Source organism: Podarcis tiliguerta (assembly GCF_965153285.1).
Source record: "Podarcis tiliguerta genome assembly, chromosome: 2".
NCBI lineage: Eukaryota > Metazoa > Chordata > Lepidosauria > Squamata > Lacertidae > Podarcis > Podarcis tiliguerta.
Window position 1 is genome coordinate 74,738,696 of NC_139535.1, and position 23,145 is coordinate 74,761,840.

Sequence of the window (23,145 nt, forward strand, 5' to 3'; positions counted from 1 at the left end):
GAGAAATGTGATGTTAGCAGCTAAGGCTGTAGAACTGTTTTTCTGTATTGATACTTAATGGACACAAATACTTTAATATATTCCAGGATCATTGATTCCTAGTAAGTGTACGGATGCTGTATAAAAATAAGCATCATCATTATTATTATTAATAACTCATAGTTGAGTTTTTATATTGTTGTTTTTAAGACCAGCATTAGAAGAGTTGGGTATGTCTGCACAAATAATTTTGATTTGCTTAGTTCCTCTGGCTCATATATAGCAGCACACACATATATTTCAGAATAGTCACCAGCAGATCAGCCAAGGAATTATTGTTTTTAAAATTGTTTTTATTTAAAAAAATGGATTTTTTTAAAAACAAAAGTACATACATCATCTCTGTTTTCAGATCCTACTTTCTACAGATCAGTTATATTCAATGTGAGACATTAACGTTGTATAAGGTTGTATAAGGTTGGGGGAGAAGAGAGGTGGAGAGGGACAGCGTGGGGAAGAGAGGGGATAGTAAACTTTCATTCTCTTACATAGTTTCTATGTAAGGTTTTTGTATCAGCGTTGTGTGGGTAGGTTCTACTTCTATTCATTTATTAGTTTTCATTGGCAGTGAGAGGGATTGGAGGCCAAGGGTTGCCTTAAGTTGACTGCAGTGAGTTTTGTTTGCATGTGTGAGGCGGAGGGGTTGTTGGGTCAAGATAGCCCTATCAATTTGTATGCTGACAGTGGTTTCTTGTTAGGCTGTGTGTGTAATAAAGGGGAGCCACACCAGGGTGAAGGTGTCCTCTTTTATTTGTCCCTGTGCTAGTTTCAGTTTGTGGGTTAGATTTTTCATCTAGTAGGGCTGTTTCCCATACAGTTTGGTACCAATAGTGCATATTCACTCCTGACAGGTCCCTTCAGTGTCTATATGATGCTCCTGGCTGCTGAAAGTAGGTGGCTTATGAGCTCTTCCTAGTGTGAGTATGTATTATTGTCTTGGAAAATATTCAATATGGCTAGTTCTGGGGTGGCTTCTAATACCTGTTTAGTTATTTTGCATATTTCAGGTAGGGCTGATGTCCAAAAGGGTTGGATCTTGGGGCAATCCCACTACACGTGGAGGTATGTGCCTGTAGAGATGCAACCTCTCCAGCATTTTGGTGAGGTTCCTGGGTGTATCATCTCCAGCTTCCGTGGTGTTATGTACCATCTATAGATAAGTTTCAAGTTCCCTTCTTTTGGCTGTGATGAATTTAAAGGGAGGTTTAGACCCATTGGGTAGGGTACATTTCATAACCTATGTCATGGTCCCATTGTTTTTTGATTGAGATGAGGGGGGTTGTGAGATTCTGGAGTAATATTTTGCATATTGCGGATACCTTCCCCTTGCCATGTCCCTCTCCTGTCAGGAGAAGGTTTTTGAAGATGGTCAAAGGCCTAGTGGCTGCTGCTTTTACTGCTGGGTTGTTTAAGAAGGTGTGCAGCTGGTAGCATGTTAGCCAGGGTATTTGGGTGTCCCCTAGTTTGTCTTGCATTGTGTCAGTATGTGTTTGTTATTTTTGTAAATGTTTGTTAGGTGTTGTAAGCCTTTGGCTTGCCAAGTTTTTATTTAGACGTTTTGGGCTGCGTAATGCCAGGGGGGTTAGTGGGGATAGTTTTCCTACTTTTTCGTTCCATGCTATGAGCATGGACTGTGTGAACCTGTTTAGTGTTGTGGGGATTTTCCTTTGTTTTGAAGGAATGTGTATGCTGTGGCCGAGGTGTTTTCAATTGTGTCTATCTCTGTGTATTCTCATTGTTTCATTTCATCTTCTAGTATGTATAGGATGTACGGTATGGGGTGCACTTGGCTGACAATGTAGTATAGTTATATATTGGGGATTCCTCTTCCTGAGGAGGGGGAGGTGCAGGTATTTGGGGCTTATTCTTGGCTTTTTGTGTGAGAAAATAAACAAGTGTAGTTTTGTCTGTCATTTATAGAGTTGGGTTGAGGGAATCCAAATTGGCAGGGCTTGGAATATGTAGGTTAATTTTTTGGTGTATTTGTGTTTGTGTGTGTGTGATCATGGCTATTTTGTCTGAGAAGGTGAAGTTGGTGTTGTTCCATTTCCTCAGGTCTTTGTTACTTTCTCACCACATGATGTTGTAGTTGTGGAGGTATAGTTTGTTAAGGTTTCTGGTTATTTGTACCCCATAGTATCTGAATTTGGTGCTGCAGAGTTTCATTTTTGTGATTCTTGTCTTTTATAGCAAAATATGAAAGGGAAATACCACAGTCAGCATTTCAGCGAGACAGTACATAATGAGGATGAAACAAGAGCCCAGGGTGGGGAATCTGTGACCCTCCAGCTCCCAGTGGAGGCCTGACAGCATTGCAAATGTGTTGAATTCTTTGGTAGGGTGATTGCTGTGTTTGTGGGGCCTGGTGTTGTGATCATCAGGTCATCTGTGATCAGCCAAGGAATTATGAGTGACAATGTGTACAGTGGTACCTCGGGTTACATACGCTTCAGGTTACAGACTCCGCTAACCCAGAAATCTTACCTCAGGTTAAGAACTTTGCTTCAGGATGAGAACAGAAATCGTGCAGCAGGAGGCCCCATTAGCTAAAGTGGTGCTTCAGGTTAAGAACAGACCTCCAGAACCAGTTCTTAACCCGAGGTACCACTGTAGTCCAAATGGCAAGTTGGAGTTCCTTTGCTCCAGTGAATTTACTCAAAGGAAGGTCACCAACCATCTACTTAAAATTAATCCATGGGCAGCATACTGGTTTGCCTTTTCTAGTGGTTGGCTTGTTGCTTGCAATGCCAGTCAAAACAATATGAAGATCAATGCACAGAATTAATATTTCATCAATAAAATACAAACTTTCTCAGTTAACTTTTCTGGGGGGAAATGCTCATCAAGAGTGCCACTTGGGATGAGTAGACTGTACCAGCTGTTTGGGATATGTCCCATAATATCTCTTGTGAAATCAATCTTTTTGATAAGATTTCAGAAACTTGGGAACAAATCTGACTTTCCTAGAAATGACCTAATTAGCTGATAGCATTCTGCCAGAGGCATATGGCTCAGTTGTTTTAGAAAGCTCTGTAGTTTCTTCCAAATTTCCTTCCCATTATATAATCATGGCATTATTATAGTTGCTGTAGGCTCTAAGCAGGAGCCCTTTATCACTGACTGCTGCTGCTTCTGGTGCTGGTCAAATGCTCCAGGGAATAGTGGTCGATCCTGAACTCTATCCCATCTCAGTTCCAATTGCAGCACAATATAAATTACCAGGAGGAAGTGGGCTTTTAGACATTCATATTTTCCAGAACACACAAATCAAAGTTTACATTTTCCTGTTATAACAAGCAATTTAAAACTACCTTGAAGCCCCAAAATTGGGCACAGTTTATTAAATCAGTGCAGTTTTTATACAGTAGCCAGGAGATACATAGGCAAATGAATATGTCGAAATTTCTGAGTAATCCCAAGTCAAGATAATACATTTATTGACTTCTTTAAAATAAATGGGTATGTTATGCAATAGTACTAAAACCATGTAGCTGTGCTTTTGTCTCGGAGCAATGAAACAAGCAAAAAGGTATAGCATAAGCATGTCGGAAAGGTGAGAAAATCAATTATATTGGCACAGTAGCAATACAGGAATTGTAGAGTTCTCTTGTCAGTAAGACGAGATGAATTATGCAATATACTGAGGAATTTGGAGAAATTCCATGAAGGATGATTCAGAGAAAATGAGAGAACACATATAACATTTGATTACTAAATTGCTGGAAGTATATAGTCTATAGAAAGGGTATAAGAGGTTCTTTCATGCAGAAACTTTTTCTTGCATGTCTGCGGAGTGTGTGTGAAATTAAAACACAAAAGAGCTATCATTCTTGGGGGTGCAGTGGTAATATATGGCAAGACAATTCCATTACAACAGTCCAAGGCTGTAAGTTAAGTGGGGCCTGTACTTTAATAAAAACAGAATTTCAGTCAACCTTTAAACTTCATTGGGAATTTAAAATAGGAATTACCAGTTCAATGAGCTAACTAACACCCGATTTACAAGATCAGTCTTTTAGGTATCCTATAAGTGCGGTAGAATACAGAAGCCAGCACATACACTTAATAAAAAGTGCAAATAAAATGCAAAAGGACTGCATAAATCAGGTTAAGTGCATATTATCTGTCACATTGTGTTCTGTGGCAGGTGGATGCTTGTTCTAGTGAGCCACCATGTTCCTAGAATGCTGAGTCTGGGAACTGGCCTAAAGATTACTAAAAATGCCTTGACTTTATAATCTAGTTAGAAATGGAAAAGCAAATATTTTAATTACTATTGTGCATTGATTAAAACTGCAGATGTATAGATTGTGCAAGTGAGTTATACGAGTTAGTAACATTCTTTTATGCCAGCCTTCCTCTCCACGCTTGCTAGGAAATCTCTTCTCTTTCAAACAAGGTAATTTATTCACTGGTCTGGGAAGAAATCAGATTGACGGTCACTGGTATGCCTCCCATCTTCAAGTTGTTTTGTCCTGTACTGGATACATAAAAAAGAAGGTTGCCTGTCAATGTTTTTCTTCCTCTAGTGATCTTGCTGTAAGCCAGGGGTGGCCAACGTGGCACTCTCCAGGTGGGTTCCAAGTCCCATCAGGCCCAGCTAGCATAGCCAGTGGTCAAGAATGGTGAGTCATAACTGAGCAACTTCTGGATGGCACCACATTGGCTGTAACCACACCAAATAAGGCGCTGTCCAACAGCTAACCCAGCAGTTTCTCTTAGCACCTGGGCTCTCTGTCAGAATGGTCCAGTGCTTTCCTCCCACTTAAATCAGCCTGTAGTGCTATATGAATGCATGTCATGAAGGAATTCCAATCCACTCCAACTCCAAGCAGTGATGTTTATTTTTATGTTAAATATTTAACTTGCCTTTCTGTATAAAACCCCAAAGTGGCTTAGGTGGCATGGGATTCCTTAAAGAACTAGCTACTAAGGCTTGCTGGGTCCCACTGCAACACCCTCTTCTCTGCTACAACACTAGAGCAGGATGTGTGGTCACAGCCAAGATGATGGTGCTCCTACATCCTTGGACGTAGGCAACAGATGTATATATTCAATATGACAGCTGCAAGGCAGGTCTTCATTCAATTTTTCGCTTTTCATTGAGAGATTCCCTTTCAGGCTTGGCTCAAAGGAGTTTAAACCCGCAAGATTCCACACTCATACCTAAGCTCTTAGGAGTATCCTTTCTATATTCTCTGTCCTATATTACTGCAAGTGCAAACCTGATACTTAAAACCAGACTTTAAAGTGCAGGGAGATTTCAGAAAACAAACAGTGAATCAAATCTGAAGGTTGTTACTAAGGTTGCTGTCCCTTTGAAGGGGAAAACTTCCTTGTTCTAAGGAACTCTTAATGAAGTCAAAATATAGGTTGGCTGACTGATGAATTAAAGCCTAGCTTTTGCTTGGCTCTTATTAGTGAAAGAAGTGGCTTTTAAAAATATGTTCCCTCTTGTCCCGCAAGCTGTTCACTTTTGATGTGATTTGATTTACTACTTCAAGGCTGCAATACTGTGCACACTTAGTTGGAACTATTCCTATTTGCTCAAAAGCAAATTACACTTTGCTTGAGTTTTAAACATGTACATGATCAAAATGCAAGTAAGATACTCCTGAACTCTACACATGTGAGGTCAACATAAAAGCTAGATTCCCTGTAAGAGCTTTTTTTCGTAAAGTATTTTTAAAAAAACAGGAGTTAAAGAAAACCATAGTGGCAGATACTAGGTGTGAGCTGATGCTGGGACCACAAACAAGATAATAAAACCAGTGGGTGCTGCTGCTGCGTTGGGGAACCTATAGCTCTCCAGGTGCCTTTGGACTATAACTCCCTTCATCCCTCACCATCAGTCATGCTGGCTGAGGCTGGTGGGAGCTGGAGGGTCACGAGTTCCCCTCCCTGGGCTCTTGTTTCATCCCTATTATCTACTACTGGGCTGACAATACTGATTTACCTTACAGTATTGTAGCAAGAAGTACTGAAATATTCTATATGGCATCCTTTGAACACTTTAATGTTAGTGATCGTAGTCAGCTAAAACAAAACACAATTATAGTGTTTTATAGCAAATTATGAAAGGGAAATACCAGACAGAAATCTTCCAGCATTTCAGCAAGACAGTACATATAAAATGGCAGAATTTGCTATCCTTTCATGCACCACAAGAAATACTAGCACCCTCTGCATTTCTAGGTTGCATATTTTGTTTTGCTATCGGAGTTTAGAAAATAATAACATCTCCAGTCAGGCTTTTGAAAAAACCCTGAAACTTATCAACTTTAAATAGACATCGGCTGTAAGCCAACACTTGCCTGGACTGTATGTTGCTTTGCAGGCAAGATGTGATTTCATTGAAAGAAGAAAGTTTTGCCTAGAGTACATGAAATGCAGCATTGTTAACACCTTCTATACAAATGTGTATGGAAGCACCACAGTGTAATGGGTGTACCAAGCTGCCTACTATGATCTAAACAGAAATGTGCTCTGTAGTGCTGCTACTGTGTGGTTGAGTTGTTCCCCTCACATGGCTTTGGTTTTTGTTTTTTGAAATCTTAACAAAGCATTAAATTTTTGCTGGGTTGGCAAATAAATCAGGCCAGGAGTACAAGTGAAGGTCAAATGAGACTTCTTGTGTTAACCTATTATTAAAATTGCTGTGCTGGAGCATGCTGTGCATACAGAATAGGTAAATATTAAAAATAATGCAATGAGCAGATAGATTTCCTCAGTAGGTCTTTTCGGGTTGTGCGTCTTCAGTCCTTCACATTTTCAATGCAAGTTACAAGATCTGCTTTGAAAACTCAGGGAAAAGGTGGAGCACACCAGCAGCTAGAAGCTGATCAGACGCCACTATTCAGTTGAGCCCCAACTTGAAAATTTTCACTTACTATTGTTTTGAAGAGCTGGTTCACTTTCTTCTTTTTTAGAGTTTTCCTGTCCAGCTCCAAGATGGGAGGAGGGATGCTTGCCTGGCTCATCCTCTGTGGTGCATTTGGTTCCTCAGGTGATGGGCAGCACACAGACATAGTTACCCCTTAAAAACAAGCAAATACTGGTACATAATGAAGTAACAAGAGAGAGCCCAAATTAATTAATTCTCAAAAAATATAATAAAATTCGGCATGCAGAAAATGTAACTCCCTTTCCTCCCATGGTTGGACAATGGCAACAATTAAACAGCTTGACACAAACTATGAAAGCAAAAAGACTTTATGCCTCTTAGGGCTTCCATTCCAAGTGCATGTACAAGGATCAAGATGACTGATAAATGTTGCTACCCAAAGATCTCTGCAGAAGCACCTGTTCCAGAATAAATGACTACTCTTGTAGGATTCGCCCTAGTCCAGATCCAGTGCAATGGAAGGCTTTGGCCTTCTCCCCATCTGTCAGGTAGCTCCCAAGATTCCAGCAAGATTAAGAATTTCACTCCTCCTCTAATATGCTTGTTTGGATGCTGTGCATCTGGGAGTTTGCTGGGAATTGTCCACAAGAGCTTTAGTTAATCAAGTGAAGAGTAAGAACTGCTAATTGAGAAAAGAGCAAGGTAGAGGAGTGGGATACCAGCCTCCGTTATTGCATTTATCAGTCCTGGGTTTTTGTCTTGCTAAATATATGTCCAAACACTCTTCCTTCTTTTCTGTGCTGCACAAAATACCTGTCCCGCCACTTCACAAGTTCTTAACTGCAACAGCAATGAAATATTTATGTTCCTTTGATTTTGCTGTTACTCTTTATTACTGTGATGCTGGCACAAAAGTGAGTTTCTAAATGGCTCTGATGTCTGTGAGGACTATCTGAGCACATTGCTTGTGTTTGCGTCTGCGCACTCTATACACACAGTGATAGTTAAAGGACTCGAGTGAAAGTAATCTTAACTGATTGTAACCGTTATAATGATTAGATAACATTGAATAAAATATTAGTTGATGCTTGGCATGTATCAAAATGTCTGCTTTAGGCACTAAAACATTAAAATAATACTTAATATTCAACACATTTTGAATTTGAAAAGATTGAAGTTCTTTTTTAAAACAACAGTGAACGGAAGTAGCTTATTTTATTTTAATTACTAGCAGCCCCAAAGTACAGAGTTCTCATTCTCTTATCCTAATTGCCTTACCTGGAATGGTTGGCATGGAACGGCTGGCAAAGCTCATTTGCTTGAGAACAGATGTTTTGTGAGGTACACCCAGATGTTCAGAAAGATTCGTGTCACTCATAAATGCATGTTTTCTTGACAGCTGTGCAGTAACACACAAATCATTCAGTACTCAGGAGGGGGAATTAACCGATTTTAACAGTTGCATATAGGGTAAAATTATTTGTCCGAGTTTTACTTGTGTTGGCAAACATAATTTTTTCCCCCAATTATTTGAAGAGACTACTGCTTCCTCACAAGTGAAGCTGCCCCTGGCTAAGCCAGAAGAATGCAAAATGCTTCATTTAATAACTAAAGATCAGTAAAGCCAAGCAGTCATTTTATTGACTCAGGTATGATGCCTAAGACCATTAAAATCAATGGGAGTTTTTTCCTCTGTAATTCAGTAGAATATGAACTGTGCTCTAAAAATACAGTCCACTGGGAGGTTTTGTACAAGTTATCTTGAAGCTAATGAGACTTGCCCAAGGGCACAAAGGAGGTTATAGCATCCTTGAAATCTTACTTAGTCAAGCAAGGGGAGCCACTTCCATTTCTTTACTTATAGATACTGAATGCAGAGAAAAGATCACCCAAACACACTTTTATTTTCTTATAATGGCCTCATTTGCATGTCACAGTAAACATGCTTTCTCTATATGAACAAAACATACCCACTTCACTCTTTTCCACTGTTGCAAGGAGTGGGGAGGGAATCCACAACTCTTAATATAGCATTAGGTCTTAACCCGGGACTGTAGTTTGTTTCACTCCCAACACACAGTTCCATGCACAGAAGCCAAATAGACTGGATCTTTCTACAACACTGGTGAAGTATTGACCACCACACCTGGAGCAGTAGGCTGGTTTGGGGCGGATGGGAGGAGGAAGAGGTCATTTGGCAACAGAGGAGAATGGTTGGGGTCTCAGGGGGAACAGCCAGCAGCTGTTTCGGCTGTCCCTGAGCTTCTGCCTAACTAATGTCACAAAACTGAAATGAGGCAGAAGCTTTGATCTATAGGATATCACCAACAGAAAGCTAGAAAAATCCCACAGTCATAGTAATTAGACATACATGCTCAAGGACACTTGCTAAATTTCTGAAGGTTAAATAACTGATGTCATATTCACTTCTCTACCGCATCTTTCTTTATTTGGTGAAGGTGTGGCCAACACTCTAAATCTGTTCAACATCTGCTTGGCAGGCACAAATTAAGTTTTAGTCATTTATGCCATGACAGTCTTTAAAAACTGAATTTTATACTGATCTCAGCAAGCATATGAAACATATTTAGAATTATTGAATTTTGAAAGTTATGCATGTTTACATTTTATGTGGTCACAAAAGGCAGTCAATTTACTCCTGGGGTGAACAGTAAATGAAGCTGATGACCATTTAATAGGGTCTTAAACAGATTATATTGGGATAGAACTTTATGTCCTTTGTAACAATTCTTCCAAAGGATTTATGATTCAAAGTGATTTTTAGTTAGCTTTGCTTCTGGATAGTAAACTAAATTAGATGAGTCTTCTTTACTGAACTGTTTTTGATTTTTGCTTTAATGACGTTGCTTTTTTAATACTCAAAAACATTTGGTTCTTAGGGGTGATGTTATAAAATTGTGCAATGCAAGTCAGGCTGATGATAGATTAGTGTGATCAAAGTGCTCAAATGATAGATCGCACAAAAAGGTGCCAATGGTGTAGTCTGCAGCTTGGCACTGTTTATAGAGCACAGTTTGCAATGCCCTAACAATATTTAATTTCCTTAAGAAGACTCATAATGACCACCTATCCCTCTTGAAAGTATCCAGCAGCAATCAGGACCACAAAAGTGCATCCAACTCCTTTCTTCTGGATCACTGCTACAACCTCCCACCAAACAAGCCATCTGACTGTCACCAACAGTAAAAAAAAGAATAATCTAGCTTAGGTCAGGATATATTCCCAGCCTCCTTGACTGTTAAGCGTACCGTAACTATACAGGTTCACTTATACCAGATGTGGGGAACCTTTGGCCCTCCAGATGTTGCTGAATTACAACTCCCAACATCCTTGCCTGCTAGGGCTGATGCTAGGAGTTAGCGTTCAGCAACACCTGACATGTTCCATTAAGCAAATGTATCTTCCACCAGTTACCAAGATGAGTGTCACATCTTGCAAGAAAACCACATCTTTTTCTTTCATGGACATTGATACTTTAAGGGACACATACTGTCCAGAAAACATACGTCTAATATGAAATTGACAGTTTGTACTTCAGAATTATAATGAGACTACTCATCTATAACAACGTACACTTTTCATATCAAGAAGTTCAGGTGATGCTTTTTCATCTGCAAAGACCACACTGCTTCTCTTTGCTCTCTTCCTGCACTTTCTCAGCTTAACTTCAGGCAGGGGGCCTGTCAGGCGTACATTCTCATCTGACACTGACTTGGTAGCCTTGGGAGACAGGACTTCCAGTTCAAAGCTGCGGATAGAAATTGAGGCAATGCACTTTTAATTATTATGCCCATAACACTGCTCCTATACTGAAAGATGATTCTATGCAGCATTGCAGGCCCATTGTGCAAGACAGCTCGGGATTTCCTCAGGTGGGTATATGCATGAAGCTGATGGAGGAGAATAGAAGATGAGGGTCAGAGCAGGTTTATTGGGGAAAGTACCTTTATGTAGTCTTTTTTTTTTGTAGTGGCACAAATGCAGCTGAAAGGAAATGGATGGAACAAGAAGTGACAGCAAAGCAATAAACAGCAGGTGAGCTCAGAAGATTCTCGCAGAGGTAAGGTACTGGAAGTTGTGGCGAAGAGTTCAGGGCATGGCTAAAATAAGTTTGAATCTCATGCTAGGGCAGGCTTCCCCAAACTTGGCCCTCCAGCTGTTTTGGGACTACAACTCCCATCATCCCTAGCTAACAGGACCAGTGGTCAGGGATGATGGGAATTGTAGTGGAGGGCCGAGTCTGGGGATGCCTGTGCTAGGGTGAGAGAGGGCAGCTTGGGACCACAAACAAAACACTTGAAACGTCTGCTCTAAATACTTCTGGGAGTAAGAAAAACAAACTGCATATAAATAGGTAACAATGGTACAGCAATTCTTTGTTATGATTTGCAATTTATTTATATACTGATTGTATGCCCAAATGGCTTCTAAGCAGTTTACAACTATAAAACCAATCCATGGTTAAAATGCATGCAAAATTAAAATATCCTTAGTTAACATATCCAAGAAAACAATAAGAATTAAAAGAATATTTGAAATACAGTTAAAACAATAAAATCACTAGTGTTTTTTTTATATAATTCTAGGCTTTATTTCTTCACTGTCTATTGGTGATGTAGCAACTCCAGGATAGTTCATTTGCTGAATGTATTAATTAACAGAACATCTTTGGCATCATCATAATTAGGGGACCTTCCTATGTTACTTTGGAGGACAATGGTGCCCAATTAGAAGTTACCACATTATCTTAAAATACGTAGACAGATAATCCAGGAAGGCAAAACTCATGTTTTAAAAACAGTGTGTTTTCAAGCTCTCATGTTTTCTCTGTGAATAAAGCACACATATTTTCATTTGCCTAATGCATATTTTTGTGGCAATGACTCCTGAAATCACTGTAAGTAGCAAGTAATGCTGGAATGAGAATTAGTAAGTCTTCAAAGGTTCACCAGCGATCTATGTAGTCAGATTGCCATTGCAAATTTCAGAAGTAGCTTTTAGTATTGAAATGGGTTTCCCTAGGAAATATAAAAGATTAAAAAACCTTTCTCAGCTGAGTCATCACATGCTGTATTTCCTCAGGATTCTTACTGTCTGGGCTAAGCCATCGCATGCTAGTTCAGAATTCAGTGGACAGAATCTTAACAGGGACCAGGCAGTCTGAACATATAAAAGCAACTCCGGTCTGGCTGCACTGGTTTCCACTGTGTTTCTGGGCCCAGTTCAAAGTACCGGTTTTGATCTATAATAATAATTTTGTTATTTGTACCCTGCCCATTTGACTGGGTTCCCCAAGCCACTCTGGGCGTCTTCCAGCATAAAATACAAAAACATAATATGCAGATTTGGAACCGCAGTGCCTTTCAGAGAATTGCTTCCATTCCCTCTTTACTCCTAAGCATTTGTTTGTTAATTTTGTCTCCTGCTACTTGATTGTTGATTGTTTGCTAGCTTGTTGTTTTAGATCATCATCATTATGCTGATGTACTTGGGGAATGGTTGGGAGCTAGTATACGATTACTATTATGCTCTAGTGTAATTTTTAAAAATTCTCTGTAGTATTATTAAGTTGCTTTGATAACTTTGTTGTATAATGTGACATTGTAATAGGAAGATGAAGGAGAAGGAAGGAAGAAGAGAAGGAGAAGGAGAAAACTCCTGCCATATCTGTATGGAGCGGTCAGTAAAAAACTCACCTTTCTGCAGTAGTCTTGCTTGGTGTACCACAGTCTGAATTCATAGAGGACAGGGAAATAATAGACATCTGACGATATGATCGCAGCATAGATGTTGGCCGACCAACTCGCCTATCATCAAAATCCGGCTGAATAGGAAAATAAGGTAGTTAATGTTCCCTGGTAGAAAGGGAGATCAGTATTTACCATGAGGTAGAACAGATAAAACTCAAATACCTCAGCAAGGCATTTAACTCTCGATTTTGTTTTCCTTTGATTTAATCCCATTTGTAAAGTTTGCAAATTAAGTGGAAAATAAACAGTGTGTTGTTGGAAGATAATAGTGGAAAACATGTATTGAAGACATAAAGGTAGCTCGACTTGGAGCTCAGCAAGGTTCAGTGATGGCATACTAACCTAATACACCCTTTCCCTGCATCTTGTTCTTTTTTTCTAACCTTGGTGTTTCTACTGTAACTGGTTTAGAGAGTTAATGTTTAGACTTCAGTTTTTCAAGGAGAAACTCTGTATACTGGCACTACACCCTATTTTTGAAAAATGAACCAGACAGCATGCAAGGGTCTCTAGGAGGTGGCTACAGTACACTTGAAAGTTGCACTTGTTTCACTTAAGCAATCACAACCTTATACAGGTGGTGATGGAGATAAATTAATAAATGGAGAGCAGAAAAAACCCACCATTCCCTGCTCTCCATATATTTATTTTTCCTCCCACCTGCACACCCAGTGGGATTTCCTCGCTTACCAGGCTTTTGGAAGGCAGCACAAGGGCTCTGACAGCATCCTAGAGTCCTTGCTCCACTTTCCCAAAGCCCAGTAAGCATGACTGTGCCTTCCTTACTGGCCTCCATGAAGGAAGTGCAAGGGCTCTGGGAGCATCCCAGAGGCAGGCAAGGAAGATGCAGTCATGCTCACTGGGGCCTGGGAAGCTGCTGGGGCCCTTCTACAACCTTCCCAGACCCCAATAAGCAGCCTTAAAGGGAGGGGGCAGTTCCAAGCATTCCTGACGTTGCATGATTTTGCCTTTGTACTTAAAATAATTCCTGCTGGCTGAGGACTTCCTTCATTTACCCACAGATCAGCCTGAGAAAGGCTGCCTAGCAGCTCAGTGTGTCCAGGAAAGATCAAGTCTCCGGGGTTAGTGCAATCCATGACTAACTGAGCTGTATTTTGAACTTAGATCACCCCCTTGATTTTCAGCTCACCTTATCGAAGAAGCAGAAATTTCTTCAGTTACCTAGCATTAAGGCAGAGAAGCTATTCTCAATATGTACATGGTGTAAAAACCTGCCACCTCCCTGAGTTTAATACTTGAAAGTCAGGGCCTTTTTTTTAAAAAAACAGATTTCAGAGATATTATGAAGCCTCTATGGAAATTGGTATGTAATCTCATACTTCAGGCTCCATTCTGACGCTGTCTCATTTCACTCAGAGAGCCACCTCCGGCAAGAAACTCAGGAAAGCCATTTAGAGCTCCCAAGTTTATTTTCAAATACATTTTACATTTTATATGCAGTGGGAATTGCTTCTCATCTGGTGAACCCCAGGTTCAGAGAGAAGACACAATCACACAGCTGCATTTCACAGGTAAAGAGAACACACCAGCCAGCCAAAGAGATGATAAAACCAGAAGGGGTCTGCTCTTTGAATTCATTGGCTTTTATATGTATTGGAATATATATTAAATATTGGCATCCCCCAAGCATATTAATTTATGTGGAACGTATTCAGAAGTGATGAAATACTTCATTTTGCAACATATACTTGAAGGAAATTACTTTTCATTTTTGCATTGATATGCATGCGGAATTTCATCTCAAGTTGGAACCCAGAGTAGGCTGGGAGATGTTCAAATCTAAAGGGAGTGAAGAAACCACACGAGTAGTTTGCTTTATGTTTAAAGCACTAGAGCCAGGCTACTATCTTATCCATGTACTTTATGTCAGGTTGTGCATGTCAGACTCTGGGAACTTCCCCATGGTTTGCTAAAGCCCAGGTTAAATTAACTGATCTTGCAATGAGACCCAAATCAGTAATCGGGATCTATTTATACCAAGCTCCCAGTGAGAAGAGCTTAGGCGAAGTGCAAATGTAGCTGGGAGAACCTGGATGCATTTTAGCTGACCTGAAAGTGACAAGGACTGTTCACCCAAGCTGACACTGGCTCTAGTCATTCATAATGCAAAAAAATATGCTTCAGTGCTGCCATGTGGACAATACTGAAAAAGCCTGAGCAATGTGTCAGGTTTGTGCACCCCCCCCCCACTCCTCCTCATTTATGGTTGGGAGGAAGACTTTAGCAGATTGTAATTTTGCTATTACTGAATTCCATCTTATTCTGGCTTTCAAACAGGGGTCCGGTCCAAAGTTTGTTTAAAGGCAACTATGGATTCTGAAGCTAGTTTATTAAGTTAATATAAGGGAAGTTAATAAACTTCCATTCATGCACACAAAGTAGACAAATAGCCATAATTTGCATTATTTGGGACTTAGGCCATGTAATTTCCCCCAAGGAATAAGCTTAAAAATTCACCACCTAGAAAGCTTTTCTTCAGTAAAACCAAATCTGATCATTACAACCTGCAAGGGCAGTGTGTTCCAGGCAAGAGCAGATATTCTCTTCCATATACAACAACCCTCTCATTCCTAATGCTATCAAACATTTCATCTAATTATTCGGCTATTTAGTTGGCTGTGCTCCAAGAGCTGTCAGAAACACATAGCGGCTAATTCTATTGCACAGCCTTTTTATACAACCATTTTAGCCTCAGCTAATGCATTTATCTTTTATTATAGAGCTTGCTTCAGAAGCAGATTCAGCAAACAGCTGGAATCTTCCAAGAACCAGGACCCCTGGATATTCAGTCTGGATCAAAGCTCTAAGCTATTAAAAATTACAGACAGAGGAGAGGAAAGGAAGCAGGGACTCTAGGTCTTGGCCGGCAAACTTTCATAAGGTTTTTAATTCAGCTCCCTAACCAAATGGAATAGCTTTCACATAAACAGAAGGATCTTGGCTTTCCGCTAGGGGAAGCCTAGTGCCCCAGAAGTGGATCTGGCTGCCGGATGAAAGCTGTAGTGTCTTCAGATCACAGGCTGCACCTTACAGTCCGATGGTCACTGATTCCTTCCCCATCCCCCTTCAAGCAGCTAAAATAAAAGTAAAAATAGAGAAGTAAAAGCAGGGGATCTTACCAGTTCTCTGACACCATATTGTTTCTCCACTTTGACCTTTAAGTGCCTGAAACACTCCTCCATACGCTCATGGAAAGGACGAAGGCTATCTGAAACCCTCCTCTCATGGATCTTAATTCCAGCTCCAAGAAATGGAATCTGGGAAGGAACAGCAGGAAGAAGTTTAGCCACGTTATCTCCCTGATCTGCAGAATGTATAAAAAAAAATCCTGCCACAATATAGCCAAGAATTATAATATATTTGCCGACTGACTTTTCTTTACCTCCTTGGAAACATTTAACAGGAGTTTGGCATCTTATTGTAAACTGAAGACAATTCTAAATAATAAGAGGTAGGTGGTGCAGCAATACAACGGTGAGCACATTTACAAAGCTAAGTAGGATCCAGTATGGTTTCAGATTGGACGGGAAACCGTGTGTTGAGATTTTTGTATTGCAGGAGGTTGGACTAGATGACCCTTGGGGTCCTTTCAAACTCTGCAGTTCTGTGATTCTGTGTGTTTCCTAAGGAAGATCACAGACAAGTAGAGGTTTAGATAGAGGGGGGCTTTATTACATTTCATGTAGTTTTGATACACATAATGAGAGCAAGGACTCAAAAGCGTTTAGGCTCTGAACATAATGTGCCAGGGCACGCTTAATCAGTCCAGATTAGTAACTGGAAAAATACGCTGCAGCAGACCACCATTTCACTTTATCCTGTGCTGCTGCCTTCTAGTGTACTGGGTTAGTTGAAGCCAGCCCTATGCAAACAATATTTAGACATCTAAATGAAGGAAAGACGTCATTCCTTATGCCTGAGATTAAAAATTTTCTTGTATACACTTACAGCACCCACAGAATAAACACTCTGGGTAACTATCACAGCAAAGAGCATTTTTCTTGTTGATTCACAAAGGAAGGAAGAAACTGACAATTATTGGTGCTTACCCGGGAACAGGCTGGCAGCAATAAACATTTAGCTCATGAAAAGGAAACTTTGCCATCACTCTGCATCCCTCATGTAGTTTTGTTGCAACATTAAATAATTGACAAGAACATAAAAATGAAAGTGATATTTCCAGGATATCTGATTGCTCTCAGTTTTCCCATGCCCTCATGCTGTAGCTGCTAATAACAAGGGAACCAATGAGGGCTATTTCTCCCCAAAGTCTGAGCAGAAGCTATGCTCTTCCTATAACATTGCCTAGCATCCCTCTCTAAAGTCCTGCAAGGTAAGTTTTAAATTCAATATTTCTCTTTTTCAAAATAACAAAGCATTTTGAGATAAAGGAGAAATATCAGATATTTAACTTTATGCATGGAGGGCCCTTTGATATATGCACATAACAACTGCTTGCATAGTCCTCTTCCTCTATAACCCCATGAAATCAGTGTGGAACCCACACATGCAAAATCATGCATATATGGCTTTCCTCAGAGTCCCATGTGCACTGGAAGTTTCTGAATTAGTTAATCTTTTTTATGACACAAAACCTTCTTTTCTGTGTTTGCCATTAGCAGCTGGCCTCTTCCCTTTATCTTTTATTTCAAGAATATAGGCAAAAGTGTAACATCAGCCATATTAGAATCTACTATGCCACCTTGCTGAATCAGAGCTATGCTATTGAAAAGTGAAGGATCACTTCAGAGGTCATTTTTAAAATCCTGCTAACTGACTCATAGGAGGTTTGGGATGATTTTAGCTTTTTACCTGCTCTTCTCTGCAATCCACTCAATTGTTTTTGACAAGGGTCAGTGCACCATTCCACATCCCATAAAAAAATTTTAAGCAACTCCTCAAAATAAAAAATAGTCCATTTTGTGTGTAGGACACAAAATGGCACTTTGCTTCTACAAAAGGAAAAATACAAATGTAAAAAACAGACTGTCGTCAATCAGCCCAGGACATATTTCTGTTGGAAATCAGAATACAGTGGTACCTTGGTTTAAGAACAGCTTAGTTTATGAACAACTTGGATTAAGAACGCTGCAAACCTGGAAGTAGGTGTTTTGGTTTGTGAACTTTGCCTTGGAAGCAGAACATGTTTCACTTCCTGTTCAGTGTGTTCCATTTGTAAATTGAGTCCCCCGCTGCTATGAGAAAGCACCCCTTGGTTTAAGAATGCTTTGGTTTAAGAATGGACTTCTGGAACAGATTAATTTCGTAAACCAAGGTACCACTGTAATTTTCAATGGTTCCCACTGAATACTTGCTATGGAAATAGTACAACTATTTACTGTTGCTGGTTCCTCAGCTACAGTCTATTTTCCTACCCTTGCAGGGTCAGTATGGGATTTACCGTATATTTCCTATCTTCTTGTAGGACATTAACACTCCACTGAGTTTTCACAAAAGTGTATGATACTTTGAACAGGCAGTAGAATTTTCCATCAGTACCTTAACAAGACTGGCTGCAGCAAAGGTTTACAGAATTGCTGCCAAGGCAGGCCATCATACTAGGCAGCTACATGCACAGGCCATGGAAGCACAACCACACAACTGGAGGTATTTTGGAAGTTGAACTGCGCCCGACCGCTTGGCTAAACTGGCATATTGATATTAAATGGAAAGAGCATTTTATTTGTTCCATTATTTGTATGTGGTTGTAGCAAAAACTTCTGAAAGATCTCAAGCTTGGTGCACTTTGATCTCCTACCCACACCTTTACCTGCCTAAGATTACTGCCTAGCACTTGATCTGTACACACATATTTTAAAACAATAGGATAGTTTCCTTTCCTGTATGTTATAAGGTAGGAGCAAGTTAATGGAACTTCATGGATCCTGAATCTAGATGTTTAACTCCTAAAATGCTTTGAAATTAGCCAGTAAAAGCCAATCAGTCTTCAGATGAAAGTGGTCACTTTTGACTATTTTCATTTCTCCTTGTTTTGTGAGATATTTCACAGCAATAACATATACTTCAGACCAAAGGGAAAGAAACTTTAAGTTCTATAGAAATCAATGGAACAAGTTAGCAATGACAAATGTAATTTCCATTGATTTCAATGAAATGTAAACAAGAGTAAGATCCTTTGAATTGGGTCCACTGGTTTTTCTACAATCCTATGACATTAGATCAGGGGTTAGCATATTTTGGGCCAAGAAAGTCCAGAATATGTCAACTCAACTTCATGATGAGGCTGCTCTTTCATCCCAACTAACACTTTTAAAGAATTTTGTATTATTATTAAAAGCCTTTATGAAAAGCTCCTTCTCAGTAATATTAGTTACATACTGCAGAGCCAGTCACTTTTATTCCCTACTTTGTTACAAATATATATTAAGAGAAAACATGTGCATATTATACAAGTAAAATCACATTATGCTGCTCCACTAGAAACAAGATCAATAAATGAAGAGGCAGGGAGGAAAGAAGAAAAAGCTTCAGAGAATTGTGCCCAGCATTGTATTACCTGCCAAGCAATCAAATCTTTAAGTCTGTTTAGTTTCTCTTGATCCTCAGGGTGGTCCCTGGTGTACTCATCAGTGAAGAAAGCCTGCAAGCAGAAAACAGATCATTCCGTCTTTCTTCCTCACATTAGAACAAGCAATGATATCTACAAGGTTTTGTTGTTGATATAATAAATCAAAGCATTATTTTAATTTTAAAAGCAACTATTCAAAACCTTACCTTCTCATATTTAGCAAACCCTCCCATGACGGCTGGATCAACAATTCCATTCAGAAGCATGGACAGAGGGTTAATTGGAAGGTTCTCATCACTTTGGTATTGATTAACCATGGCCAGAATCTTCTCATTGGTCATAGACATTGTTTCAATAGCATTTTCCAGGGGGCTAATGGTAGTCTTTGGGGAAATAAATCAAGAATATCATTTGTGTAATCTGAAATTGTACTACCTATCTATTAAATAGATGTGCTTCAATAAATCTTGAGTGAATTCTGTATTCAAAATGCAGGGTCAACTCTGAAACATGTTTTAAAATACATCAGAATGGCCAATATCAAGAAGGAGGGAGGGAACCCAACCCTTGTTAAGTACTAAGAATGAATTTCCTGGTAACATAGTGTGTTGTTGTTGTTGTTTAGATTTATATAATGCCCTTCATCACAAGATCTCAGAGTGGTTCACAGGATAAAAATACAAGGTAAAAACACAAGGAAATAGTTAAAACAAAAACAACAAAGCAATAACCCCCCCTCCCATAACCACATTTAAAAGGCTTTAGAATATTAATCAGCTATATAAAGCAAAAATACAAAATAAAAATTAACATATAACATAACACTTAAGAACAATTTAAAACAACTCCCCCCCCCCCAATAAACAACACCCACCCAATTTAAAATCCCATCCCCATTAATACCATATTTTTAGCACAAGGGGACTGGCCATGTCCTTGTTCCACCCCCAAAGGGACAACACCATTTGGTGTCTCCCCTTCGGCTTTCCATTGAAATAGTGCTGAGTGTATTTAATGTGTATTTTTGCGAGTTAAACTGTATTAACCCTAATCAGAATTCAGATACACACCTGTGACATAGCAATAACTTCAAACCAACGCAGGATTCCAGGGAGCTTGTAAGCAGTAACAAAGGATGTTCTCTCAATCCACATAGACTGTTAAAAGACACACAGAGGGAATAGGGAGTAGTGAAACCATAATGTTAAGACATTAAGGGTACTGGAACAAAAATGTAAATAATAGCAGGAAGCTGCTCCCCTCCTTGCCCCACATCAGCATTGTAACAGCAATAAAAATGCAAACATAAAGGAGGCGTCTTTCTAAATCCAATTTTAAACTAGGCCACTGTTTTGCAAGCTGTAAACATAAAGGGAGAGTCAAGCACCGAAAAAGAAACAGAGTAATGGAGTAAATAACATACTGGATTCTGAACCAAGATTATCTGGAGCAAAAGATTCCTTGTATGTCATGACCAACAAATCATTTATTACTTTTATCTGCCCTGGATATTACCAGTATACCCACCAGGAATAGTGGAAATATGTTCTCTTTGGCAGCAGCATTCTATGTAGTCAGGAGGAAATGCCTGTTTGTTTCCTTCTCAGGCCCAATTGTGATTAAATTTATCTCCCCAAATAGCAGGTGAGGCCCAAGGAACCAATCGTTTTAGTAGACCAGATTCACTTGGCTCTAATGGTGCTATTGAGGCACCCTACTCTTGTCCCATTTGTACGCTGATTCCAATTTTTCTGCTGGTAACACAGCCTGCAGTTCAGCCGGGGCCTTCGCCACACATCGCCTCTGCACAACTAATGCATGCAATCTTGGTCATTCTGAAAACATAACTGGAAAAAAGAAATACTTACAGCAAATTCATTTTCAGGGTCAACAGACCCTTTTCTGACTGGTCTTGAGTAGTGGAATCTTTGCACATGGTTACACTTGTAAAAGCTGAAAGAAAAGAAGTATTACAAAACTCTTTAACTGCATGTTTGCTTTACATTCCATTGAATGTGCAATTAAAATAATTAAATGATTTTTTAAAAAAAATTTAGTTACAGCACAGTTAACGCACTGCAGGCAGCTCTGGTCCATATTGCAAAGGTAACATTGGAGTGAGGACTCAAAGGCTGGCAGTTTTCGGGTGCAGGGAGGAGAGAAGAAAGAAAAATGGGGTGGGAAGGGGACTTGCATTAACTAAGAGTAATTTGGCACAAAGGGGAAAGTGAAATGATGACACTTGTTAAAAGTATTATACGGAAACCAAAAAAATGCCAACATTTTCTAAGGTCAAAAAACAAGTCTATCCAGTGATTCTGAATGGCAATTTGCTGAAATCTCACTCTGCAGATGCTGCTGTTTCCTGTTGCCAATCTATCAATCCTCTCTCCGCCACCTTTTTTTATGGACAGACATAAAGCACTATGTTTTATGGTGAGCTGTAAATGACCTGGTGAAGCAGATGATATTTTCCTTGTTGATACATGTGATATTTCAACCACTTTGCAGACATAACAAGATCACCTCTTGTGACAATTCCACTTACAGTGCGGAAATCTAGACACTCAAAAGCATGAAGCCATAAAACAATTCTGGTTTGCAAAGGGTAGGCAAGCCTTGAAGGAAAAAAATCTTACTGAAAGTGATGCCAGAGCACCAGAATCCATGTTATTTAATGATGCTCCCTGCCCTATATAATCACAATTAAATCCAACTGCTTTAAGGGTCAACAAGGAACAGTCATAGCTACATGAAAATGAACAAAATTGCTCTTGTATCTTTAGAATATTGTCTTACCAAAATTAACTTTTTATTTTCTGTTCATTTCTGTTCTAAAAATCTCATATGTAATAATGCTACTCACAATTGGTTTCTGAAAACCTCCCTCTAAGTGACAGCAAATGTATTAGCGTAGGGATGTTCCTATTTCCCCCAAAAATCATTATATTATCTATTTTTAATATTGTCCAAATGTTTCTCTCTATTTGTGTGTGTGTGTGTATTGTGCCTATTATGATTTTAGAATACTATAGTGACTGTAAAATACATGCAAGTTAATGCAATGGCTGCTGTTTCCTACCATTGGACTTAAAGAACAATACATGCAGCTGTTTTCTATTTCTACTGGATATTTTACAGCTATTCTTTGACTCCTTGTTGTGTACCCACGTTTCCATTCAACCCTGTCATCAGCAAAACAAAGAGCAGGGGAGAAATATAGGCTATGATATCTTTTTTACTTTGATTTTCCACAAAGGTTTTCAGAATTAAACATGGATAACTATTAATAAGAAGTGTATGCTTCTTATTAATTTGTTGCCATTCAGTCAGTCAGCCACATAGAAGACAAAAGTAGGGAAGGCGGACACAGTTGAGCACACATGAACCAAACTGAGTAGATAATTGATGCCCTCTGGCCCAGTACTATCTACTTTGACTGTCTTCATGGCAAATATATCTCCAGGGCTCTCTCCTAATACCTAAGATCGGGTTGAACTAGAGAGTCTAAAATTTGAATCTGAGAACTCATGCTCTTTCATTGAGTGAGGAGCTCTGGACTGTAAGCTGGCAAACTTGTCTGCCCAGAAGATGTTGGATTGCATATATCATTTAATCATCATCATCATCATCCCTTTATTCCCAATGCGTTTTACTCTCTTAATCATGATGGCTGGAAAACTCACCTTCTTAAGCACGTTTCTGAAGTCAGGATAGTGATACAGTATCTGTTTCAGATCCAGCTGTCTTAGTTTAATTATAAAAGTCTATCTCTAGAAAATAAGGCAATCCTATATATGTCTGCTCAGAAGTAAGCCGCACCAAGATCAATGGTAAAAACAACCAACAAGTCATGTGGTGTCCTTGAGTTCCAGTGGAAAACTCACAGGCCAGCTTCCCAGAATGGCACTAACAGTGTATAAGAGGAAGGCTTGGGGGAA

General features: G+C 39.5%; 1 protein-coding gene across 6 annotated transcripts in view; it reads right to left on the reverse strand.

Annotated features, from left to right (window-relative positions):
• Window positions 1–3,347: 3,347 nt before the first annotated feature.
• Window positions 3,348–23,145, reverse strand: part of DOCK2 (dedicator of cytokinesis 2) — a 245,877-nt gene continuing 226,079 nt past the window's right edge. For all 6 annotated transcript variants that reach the window (XM_083430680.1, XM_083430685.1, XM_083430683.1 and 3 more), the window contains 10 exons: window positions 21,073–21,157; window positions 20,275–20,361; window positions 19,411–19,587; window positions 19,193–19,276; window positions 15,795–15,932; window positions 12,601–12,728; window positions 10,478–10,652; window positions 8,162–8,282; window positions 6,930–7,075; window positions 3,348–4,519 (listed from right to left, as the gene is read on the reverse strand). In XM_083430680.1, coding sequence (XP_083286806.1) covers window positions 4,448–4,519; window positions 6,930–7,075; window positions 8,162–8,282; window positions 10,478–10,652; window positions 12,601–12,728; window positions 15,795–15,932; window positions 19,193–19,276; window positions 19,411–19,587; window positions 20,275–20,361; window positions 21,073–21,157 — 1,213 coding nt within the window. In that variant the 3' untranslated portion in view covers window positions 3,348–4,447. The remainder of the gene's footprint in view (window positions 4,520–6,929; window positions 7,076–8,161; window positions 8,283–10,477; window positions 10,653–12,600; window positions 12,729–15,794; window positions 15,933–19,192; window positions 19,277–19,410; window positions 19,588–20,274; window positions 20,362–21,072; window positions 21,158–23,145) is intronic.